At 42.6% G+C, this 10,641-nt stretch overlaps 1 protein-coding gene across 1 annotated transcript; it reads left to right on the top strand.

The window, feature by feature from the left end:
* Positions 1-3,664: 3,664 nt before the first annotated feature.
* On the top strand, positions 3,665-10,411 carry LOC139549463 (lysosomal amino acid transporter 1 homolog). The gene is made up of 7 exons (XM_071360009.1): positions 3,665-4,018; positions 4,547-4,676; positions 5,213-5,300; positions 5,900-6,009; positions 6,219-6,314; positions 6,894-7,079; positions 7,230-10,411. The coding sequence occupies exons 1-7, from the start codon at positions 3,825-3,827 to the stop codon at positions 7,344-7,346; spliced, it is 921 nt and encodes a 306-aa protein (XP_071216110.1). The 5' UTR covers positions 3,665-3,824; the 3' UTR covers positions 7,347-10,411.
* Positions 10,412-10,641: the final 230 nt, after the last annotated feature.

Genomic DNA, 10,641 nt, shown 5'->3' with positions numbered 1-10,641 from the left:
ACAGACATACATCCTATTGACTATAACGACAGACATACATCCTATTGACTATAACGACAGACATATATCCTATTGACTATAACGACAGGCATACATCCTATTGACTATAACGACAGACATATAGACTATTGACTATAACGACAGACATATAGACTATAGACTATAACGACAGACATATAGACTATAGACTATAACGACAGACATACATCCTATTGACTATAACAACAGACATACATCCTATTGACTATAACGACAGACATACATCCTATTGACTATAACAACAGACATACATCCTATAGACTATAACGACAGACATACATCATTCATATCTTACATTTAGAGCTGAAAGTCCATGTAGGTCAAAGGGTGGCCCAGCAGTGAGGGTTATGCATCGGAACTGTGGCGACGGTACAGTTTGTGGTTAATTATATAAAGAATGTGAAGTTACAGGTCCCGGTGGAAACTATTTACAGTGGAGGACCAAACAAAAACACAAAAATGACAACAACAACAACAACAACAAAACAATTAAACAGCAGGCTTAAACTAGGTTTTTAGGCTAAGCCTGCTCGGGCCCTAAAAAAGTTGCTTCCGCATCAGAGGTTTCCCATGTTCTGGTCTGGTTCGGTTCTGCCGTAAGGCTACACAGTTCTTATGTAGCAATAGCTGCTTCTACTAGACAAACCAAAGATAGTTAATCCAATGAAACAACTAATTATTTTAATTGACAAATAAAGTTTTTCCAAAATATAATAGAATGCACCCGTAAATAAATCAAAGTTCGAGTTGAGCTGGAACAACTGGCTCTCTGTAGGCTGCTTAACAATCAGATACCAGGGCGTGTTCTCAAAGCATGCGCAGACCAGCTGGCAAGTGTCTTCACAGACGTGTTCAATCTATTCTTGTCCCAGTCTGTAATCTCAACATGTTTCAAGCTGACCACCTGTGTCCCTGTTCCCAAGAACTCCAAGGTAACCTGCCTAAATGACAATCGCCCTGTTGCACTCACATCAATAATGATGAAGTGCTATGAAAGACTGGTCATGACACACATCAACACCATCATCGCAGACACCCTAGACCAATTCCAATTTGTTTACCGCTCCAACAGATCCACAGATTACGATATTTCACTTCACACTGCCCTCTCCCACCTGGACAAGAGGGGAAATAACTATGTGAGAATTCTGTTCATTGACTACAGCTCAGCGTTCGAAACCATAGTGCCTTCCAAGCACATCACCAAGCTAGGTACCCTGGGATTGAACCCCTCCCTCTGCAACTGTATCCTGGACCTCCTGACGGGGCGCCCCCAGGTGGTGAGGGAAGGCAACAACACCTCGGCCACGCTGAACCTCAACATGGGGGCCCCTCAGGGTTGTGTGCTTAGTCCCCTCCTGTACTCCCTGTTCATCCACGACTGTGTGGCCATGCACGACTCCAACAACATCATCAAGTTTGCTGACGACACAGCGGTGGTAGGTCTGATCACTGACGCCAATGAGCCAGCCTACAGCGAGAAGGTCAGAGACTTAGCAGTTTGGTGCCAGAAAAAGAACCTCTCCCTCAATGTCACTAAGACCAAGTAACTGATCGTTGACTCTAGGAGAAAGAGGGGAGAGCAGACCCCCATCCACATCGACGGGGCTGCTGTAGAGCTGGTCGAGTGCTTCAAGTTCCTTGGCGTCCACATCACTGAAGACCTAACATGGTCCACAAACACCCACCCAGTCGTGAAGAGGGCACGGCAGGGGCCTCTTCCACCTCAGGAGGCTGAAAAGATTTGGCATGGGCCCTTGGATCCACACAAAGTTCTATAGCTGCACCAATCGAGAGCATCTTGACTGGCTGCATCACCGCTTGGTATGGCAAACGCCCTTGACTGCAAAGCGCTACAGAGGGTGGTACGGACAGCCCAGTGTACCACTGGGGCCAAGCTCCCTGTCATCCAGGAACTCTATACCAGGCGGTGTCAGAGCAAGGCCCGAAAAATTGCCAAAGACTCCAGCCACCGAAGACTTCGACTGTTCAATCTTCTACTGTCCAGCACACTTAAGTTTGTGATGGAAATGACTGTGATGGACATGACATTTCTACAGTTTCTGGAGAAAATTGCCAGACAGCTTAGCATGTTTTGATTAGTATTACAGCTAGCATATCGTTTACACTAAATACATAACATATTTTTAAAAAATCTAAAGTTCTACCATAAATTAAAGAAATTATAGCCTGTTTGGAAATGACTGACAATTAAAATATGCTCTACACAAGCAATATTTACCTTGATTTTTCTTAAACTTCTGGACATCACATCTGGACCAACTGTCCACTGCAGCCATGTGCTTCAGTGTCACAATATGTTTCCATGGTAACTAAATTAACATTCTCTTGAAAACAACGTTATTAATGAGGATTTTGTTTTCAGTGGTGGAAATGACACCACTCCCAAAGGACAGGTATATTTTGTGTAAAAAAACTATATAAAAAGGAATACTCACAATAAATATTGATATAGATTTTATTTAATTGGCTCGTTCTGTAGTACATAACATTAGATAATGTGTAATTATTAATTTTCCAATATAAAAAAATAGTAGAAGCTTAAAAGTCTGTGTCAGGGACAAGGGCAAAATAGTGAAATTGAGGTATAAAATGCATCTGAAAAGTAGCTTAAATACTTGATAGAGAGGTGTTTAAAAAAGTATGGGGTGATTCCGGTGTGAACTTAACATACAACTATTTGTTATACTTTTTATATAATCCCCAAAATTGCCCCGAGGACATGGAGGTGCCCGTAGTTGCAGAATCACCCAGCTCCATTCTTGTGTATTTTAATCCTCTTGTGTTACTATTTTATTTTAAACTCTGCATTGTTGAAGGGCTCGTAAGGGAGCATTTCACGCTAAAGTCAACACCAGTTGTGTTCGATGCATGTGACAAAATAATACAATTCCATTTGACTAGATTTATCACACTACTGCAAACACCCAGCAGATGGTGCTACGTCCTTTTATCCTGGTGGTTCTCAGTTCTGCGCTTTCTCCAGGAAATGCGGAAGTGAAACAATTTAATTTGATGCCATTCCGGAGGACAGGAATGGGCGACAATAATTGATTGTTTACAATATAATATAATTATGGGATATTAAATAGCCTAGCGGAATATATCGCTCAATCAAAACACAACGGCAGCCGAGTTGAGATGGAGAGCCGTCGCACAGTAACACGAAGGTCGAGAAATCAACGCATCCGGTGAGAGTTTATGAGCTGCATTTGATTTGTTGACAACGTTGGTTGGTCTGTGTCTGTTGCTGTTATGGCTTTGCCAACAATTGTCTTTATTTTTGTGAGGCCGACAGACCAACATTCATTTGATGAGAAGCGATAGCCACATCAATGAATAGCTTCTGGTCTATAGACGATCAAATTGCAGCATTGTAGACCTATGCGACCCCAACAAAAGGTTATTACCAATATGCAAATGTTTTCTTAAATGGAGAAAGTATCAACATTGTATCAGAGCTGTCTGGTGCGTGCATGTTGTTGCTGAAACCAAAAGCACAGTAACAATGAATTGTATTTCTTTCCCCACCCGACACCACTCTTCCAAATCTCCCCAGCCAATTCGTAATTATATCAATGACCATGTGTATATTGCCTTGCAGACTCATCAAATGACATCGCCACACACGCTCGTTTGCCAACCTGTAGCCTAGGTGTGGCGGGCTCGAGGGCGGTCAGTGTTTGGTGTCAACAAACGAACACTTTCACATCATCGCGCTCGGATTCTTCCACGGAGGCAGAGGGACGGACATAGTCGCCTCCATGCCTCGCTTCCCGGGGAGGACTGCAGACGTGGCCGCTAACCTGACTTCCCCCGTGCTGGGTCGGCCACTGTGCGCTAACGGGACGCCCTGGATCCTCTACCTGTTCGAGGAATGCGTGGAGAATGTGTGGGAATACTGGAGCGTAGTCATCGGGCTGATCTCAATGTTTTGTTTCTTGCTGTCTACTCTACCGTAAGTTGTTCACCACTGCGTAAGGAATGCGTTCTTTAAGGGAAAAGTAGTTTGTATTCATAATACAAAACAAAAATAGCTGATCACAGATATTGTGATCAACAGCTGCTGTATCTGACATATGGTGTTATGATGATACTCATGACAGATTTGACCATTTTAAATGTAACCTTTGTTTAACTAGGCAAGTCAGTTAAGATCAAATTCTACAATGACGGCCAAACCCGGACAACATATGGGACTCCCAATCACGGCTGGTTGTGATACAGCCTGGAATCGAACCAGGGTCTGTAGTGAAGCCTCAAGCACAGTGGCCTATGACCACTGTGCCACTTGGGAGCCCATAAAAGATCAAATAGCCCATTAATGATGTATTACCATAGCAAGGAGAAAGTCTGTGGCTCTGCAAAGCCAGTTTATCAGGTTCTGAGAGACATCTAAGTATCTGTTTACGTCACACCAGTCTCTTCTTTTCTTTCCCATTCTCTCTTTCTCCATTGTATCTGTTCTCTCTCTTTCTACCCCCAGGCAAGTCTATGAGGCTTATCGCAATGGTAACGTGGAGGAGGCCATGTCTTTTGGCTTTCTGCTCTTCCTCTTCAGTGGGGACCTCAGCAGTCTCATAGGCTGCGTCCTGACCAGCCAGCTGCCCATCCAGGTATCTATCAACAGGCACAACTTCAACTTGCTCTTATATGCAAAGTATGAATATGGGCAGAGGCATTGGCATAGCACTCTCTGCCCAGACATGCCACGATGCACTGTATCACAGCTGCATTGAAGCATATTTGTAAAACATTCAGCATTTTGTTTAATCTGGTTTGTGAATGGAGTTAGTCAGGTACATTGTATCCCAATGGCATGTTTTCCTTAACCTTTCCCTGACCCTTACCTATGCCTACGTGCAGAGGGTGCCACTGTTGTCAAATCTTCTCTCTTTCTCGCTCGCTCACTCTCTTTCTCTCTCGCTCTCTCTCTTTCTCTCTCGCTCTCTCTCTTTCTCTCTCGCTCGCTCTCTTTTTCTCTCGCTCGCTCTCTTTTTCTCTCTCTCTCTCTCGCTCTCTTTCTTTCTCCCTCTCTTTCTCTTGCTCTCTTTCTCTTGCTCTCTCTTTCTCTCGCTCTCTCTTTCTCTCGCTCTCTCTCGCTCTCTCTCTCTCTCTCTTTCTCTCTCTGTCTCTCTCTCTCTTCTCTCAGATTGTGACAGTAGTGTTCTACATCTTCACTGATCTCCTGCTCATCTCCCAGTTCCTCTACTACAAGATAAAGAACAACTCATGTAAAAGTAAGGCCAGTGGGATCCTGATATTACACCGTCCGCCCAGTATGGAAACACAATGCCATGGTTGTGTGAGAATCAGCGTTGGTCCTTGTATTTTATTTAGTGTGCTCCAGTCTGTGTACTCACTGATATGCTAAATGTATTCCCTATTGACAATGCTAACAGCTATGCCCAGTTGTCATACACATTAGGCATGGATATGACTGTGTGTGTGTTCAAGTGAAATTGCTAGTTCCCACTAAAAGTCGATGACTGACAAATTCTCACCTTGTAAAGCTCCTTTTGTTAGTCCAGCTTGCAGCCGAGGGCTGGAACACAGAAGGAAGACATATTGGATTACTTAACAGTACATCTACACAGGTGTGGGTGTGTGTGTGTGTGTGTTGTGGGTGTGTGTGTGTGTGTGTGTTGTGGGTGTGTATCTGTCAATAAAGACAGAGTGACCGATTTGAGGGACAAAAAGAGAGCGGGAGGTCTGGTCACACCTGTTTAAGCCCTTCCCTACTTTCTCCATAGCTCAGGTATCTCACAGGTGTGTCTGAAACAGGTCACCTCTACAAAACCAGGAGGGGCAGCAACACTGTGTGTGTCTCTTCCCCCAGAGCGCCCCACGTTGAAGTGGTTGTGTTTCCTGTGGTGTGGGGCTTCCACTGTGGCCCTCCTGATCCTTCCCAAGTTCATCACTGACAACAACACCTCTGCCAACACTCAGGTGACGTGTGAGAGAGAGACTCTCTCTGACTCTCTCTCTCTCTCTCTCTGACTCTCTCTCTCTCTCTAACTTTCTCTCTCTCGCTCTCTCTCTCTGACTCTCTCGCTCTCTCTCTCTGACTCTCTCGCTCTCTCTCTCTGACTCTCTCACTCTCTTTGTCTCTGTCTCTCTCTCTGACTCTCTCTCTCTCTCTCTGCCTCTCTCTTCAGAGTGCCTCTAACAGCGTGGAGATCTCTGGTTATGCCTGTGGATACCTGGCCTCCATATTCTACCTCTCCTCTCGTTTTCCACAGCTCTACAAAAATGTGAGTGACAGTATGTGGGTCATTATGGAGGGGAGGTGGGGTAAGATGTAACAGGATGGCAGGGTTAGGGGACATGAGGAGGGGAAGAAAGGCTCAAAGTAGATGGGGCCAAAATAGAAGAGACGAATGAGGAACACATGCTGGAATTTTTTTTAATGAGAACCAGGCGTGAGAGACGATAGTGTTTTGTGTTGAGTGATGTCACAGCATCTGGACTGGTGTCTCCTGCTGAGAACTCACTGTCACTCCCAATGTGATAACAGTTCCTAGGGATGTTCTAAGGGGGAGAGCACAGTACACAAACACACGTTTTGATCTAGTTAGTGTCTGTGTGAGCATGCATGACTTACCAACAACAAATCATGCATACTAACACATTGGCAAACATTGTGAAAATATGTTAGGAATTAATATTATTTTGGAACTTAATAAAATAAAAAGTGGGTAAAATTTAAGAAGTAATAGAATGGGGTTGAATAATTAACTACGTAACATGTTTTGAGCCTAAAAGCCTAAAATCTTCACTTTTCTCTGTTGGTTTTGAGGTCTAGACGGTAACATCTCCCTGTCTGTCTCCAGTTTAAGCGGCAGTCTACAGAGGGCACGTCGTACATGCTTTTTGCCCTGGCCATGATGGGCAACGGGACCTACGGGCTCAGTATCATTGTGGTTCTACCAGCTCTGGCCGGCTCCAAACAGACCTTCATCCTCAAACATCTGGCCTGGCTCATCGGCAGCCTGGGAGTCCTCCTCCTAGACTTCTTTGTATCTTTTCTTTTTCTCAGAGATCATCATTTCACTAAAAAAGGGATAAGGATAAAGAAGGGAAGGTTTTATTTTTGTCTCTGTTGTTTAAGTGTTGGGATTTTGTTGACTTGTTGTGGTGTGTTTGTGAATGAGCCTTAACTCTCCCAGGTCACCGCCCAGTTCATCATCTATAGGAAGAACCGCTCCGATAAAACCAGCAAGAAGATGAACGTTCCTGAAGTAGAACCTCTGCTCTGTGAAGAGGAGGAGCTGTCCACGTTCTAGAGTGAGAACATTATGGAAGTTCTAGAGTGAGAACATTATGGAAGTTCTAGAGTGAGAACATTGTGGAAGTTCTAGAGTGAGAACATTGTGGAAGTTCTAGAGTGAGAACATTGTGGAAGTTCTAGAGTGAGAACATTGTGGAAGTTCTAGAGTGAGAACATTGTGGAAGTTCTAGAGTGAGAACATTGTGGAAGTTCTAGAGTGGGAACATTGTGGAAGTTCTAGAGTGGGAACATTGTGGAAGTTCTAGAGTGGGAACATTGTGGAAGTTCTAGAGTGGGAACATTGTGGAAGTTCTAGAGTGGGAACATTGTGGAAGTTCTAGAGTGGGAACATTGTGGAACTTCTAGAGTGGGAACATTGTGGAACTTCTAGAGTGAGCTCAATAAGATCATTCTTGAAATCCTCTCCATAATCAATCAATCAATCAAATGTATTTATAAAGCCCTTTTTACATCTACAGATGTCACTTAGTGATATATATAAAATCAGCCTAAAACCCCCAAACAGCAAGCAATGCAGATGTAGAAGCACGGTTGCTTGGAAAAACTCCCTGTTGACTGGAGACCTGGAATAATCCGACAGATATGATAGTACACCAATGTTCCCTCCGCTGAAGTACAGGTGAATTAAAGGGGGTGTCTTATATTTGAGAAATGTAATCTCAGAACTATTCTCTCTCTCTTTGTAGGGGGGTCATGTGATCTATTCACTATGCTATTTCCTAGTACACTGCAGGCCTATTGGCTGTGTACGTGTCTCACATTGCTCTAGTCTAGTTTGTCAACGGTTAGAGCTCTTGTGTTTTCCAGGATAAGATATGCAATACACTTTGAACTGTTCACGCAGCGTTGTCGTCTAGTTAAACCGTACAGTAGGGGACCACACCAGTGGTTGTTCCTGTATGTAGGTTTAAAAATGTCATACATTGTACTATTGGTGTGTCGCAAAGTAGTGGGCTGCACCCACAGTGATGTATTTTACACTTGTGGTGAATTTGTTATAGTTTACCCTGGTTTTGTTCTATGAGCAGATTCTGTCGTAATTGAATCCCTATATAAGTTCTAGTTGGTAAATTGCATGGAGTGTTACACAGTGTTTAGATTGTGAATGTGCAGTGGGTTAGGCCTGATATCCTGTGCCTTGCATCTACATCTAGTAATGTGTTGCTGCAGTGGAGTGCTGATGTGTTCAGGCTGCTGCTTTTAAAACCAACAGTTCTTCGGCTGAAATCAAACCGTTTTAACTGAACAGCCTGTTTTCCTTATCTCCTCTCCTTATGTTATGGCCCAGTCATTTTACTTTCAGTGTCCACAAAGGAAGGGAGGAAGGAGGGTTTTCACAGTATTGAGTCACAGCCTTGAGCATTGAGTTCACCCCTTATTTTGGAGTTGTGTCCAGGGGTGTGTTCACTAGGAACCAAATGGAACAAAACGGGGAAGGGGCCTATCTGAATTTGTCCAATAGAAACTCTTGTTTTCGTTGCAAAATGTTTTCGTTTAGAGTAAGCGTTTTGAAACGGAAACCGTTTAAGACTAATGAATACACCCCAGTCTTCTATGTGTGTAGTCACATGTTCAGAAAGTGGAGGATCAAGTTTGTGTGGGAACTGGGACCGTTTTATAAGTTGATGTGTCATAACTTGGTAACATAGAGTCATGATGAGGGAATAGAACTACTAGAGACCAATGATTCGTTACGTTTTTGTACAGGTCACATCACTGTTGTTAGTGTGTCATGGATGTGATTGGTCGATTGACAGCACAGATTTCTCTACCTCGTCTTTCAGTGAGGGGGTTTGTTTATCTGGCCCAGGTTACCCCTGGTGGGAGGAGTTTGAGCTGGGTGAAAAGGGATTGTATTCGTTTTGGAAACGGGCTGCCCCCTGGGTGTGAGCCAGTGGTCACCGGTGAAGTCGGCTCAAAATAAAAGTGACGTAATTAAGCACGTGGAAAGATAAGTAGGATTCTGTTTTCACATGCTAAAGTGATAGTTTAAAAAAAATAAAATCTAAAGAATTCTGTCTTTGCATAGAAAACTAGTTTGATAATTCAAAAATGTGTATTTGATGGAAAATAGATGTATGTTTCTGGATGATGCACTGTGCTGCCTTGTTGACATGACCGAGTGGCTCAGATTACTGTTTGATTTGAGAAGGGCGCTCCTGCATCACCGCTATTTCACCCGATGACGTGATGGGCCATTGCCCGGTTCAACCTGGGCCAGTGTAATAAAATTCCCTCAGTGTCATAGGAGTCGTCCCTGGTGAAAATGTAAATATGTATCTAGTTAAGTGTTGGAGATATATAAATAAAGGAGTGCTTGTGTTTTGTTTTTTTAAGAGCGCAAACATGACAAAACATGATGTGACTAAGTATTTATTGGTAGAGATAGTCTAGAGTTAACGCTGGGCTTTAATAAGCACAGTTGTGATTGGTGGACTTTCCATGTGAAAAATAAGGAGTATTTCTACTTTTACGTGACGTATTGAAAAAGCTCAAAATGTGGTCTTTGGGAAAATAGCTGTTTACAAAATGGCTGTCCAGCAAATGATTGTGGCCATGAACGAAGAGAAATTATGATGCCACTTATTTTCTCTGATAAACCTGTAGATAGTTGCAGATTTTGTTGATTATTTTAAAGGTAATTATCAGTTGTTTCAGACTAACTTTTTGCCTTTCTCTTGATAAATTAAGTTTAATTCTGGTTTGCTCAAAGCCTGGCCTCTCTTCAATGTGTTTTCTATAGACATTTTCCAAACCATAGAATGGAATAATGACATTTATTTACAGTCTCAAGAACAAGGAAAATTTATGAAATTATTTTTACTTGAATAATGACACACTGTATTGCTCTTTTAAGATACACATGTATTTATATTTATACTTAAGATAACATGGTATTGTATTTTCCTTATGCTTTGGCCTGTACGTTACTTCCAATATTTATCTCATTGACGATCATGTCCCAGTATCTCAGCTTTTGTAGTTCATTGTACACAAGTTAAGCATTCCAATATGATGCTGATGGAACAAACATCTCAATAAAATCCAGATCATATCCAATGTGTGTGTAGTCTTTTTTTTGTTTTGAGGCAAGATAACAAACAGGATGTAGTATTGTGTGCAGTATATGGCAGGCACACAGTTTCAGCAAATATGTATTACAGATACAGTAATTTAAATATCTATAAACTATAAATATGGTTTACAAACTGCTTATAAATCCTTTAAATCGTCCTATACCTTCTATAGTAGCCTTTGATAATTTGGTGGTTAGGTTCAATGGAATGCAC

Source organism: Salvelinus alpinus, chromosome 22, assembly GCF_045679555.1.
Source record: "Salvelinus alpinus chromosome 22, SLU_Salpinus.1, whole genome shotgun sequence".
NCBI lineage: Eukaryota > Metazoa > Chordata > Actinopteri > Salmoniformes > Salmonidae > Salvelinus > Salvelinus alpinus.
This window is presented reverse-complemented; position numbering and strand designations above follow the sequence as displayed.

What these genes read in the sequence shown, in the direction of transcription:
- LOC139549463 (XM_071360009.1), top strand. Translation starts at nt 3,825, where the DNA reads ATGCCTCGCTTCCCGGGGAGGACTGCAGACGTGGCCGCTAACCTGACT. An exon ending in AAAGAACAACTCATGTAAAA is followed by an intron (nt 5,301 to 5,899) that starts GTAAGGCCAGTG and finishes CTCTTCCCCCAG; the next exon opens with AGCGCCCCACGTTGAAGTGG. An exon ending in ACACCTCTGCCAACACTCAG is followed by an intron (nt 6,010 to 6,218) that starts GTGACGTGTGAG and finishes CTCTCTCTTCAG; the next exon opens with AGTGCCTCTAACAGCGTGGA.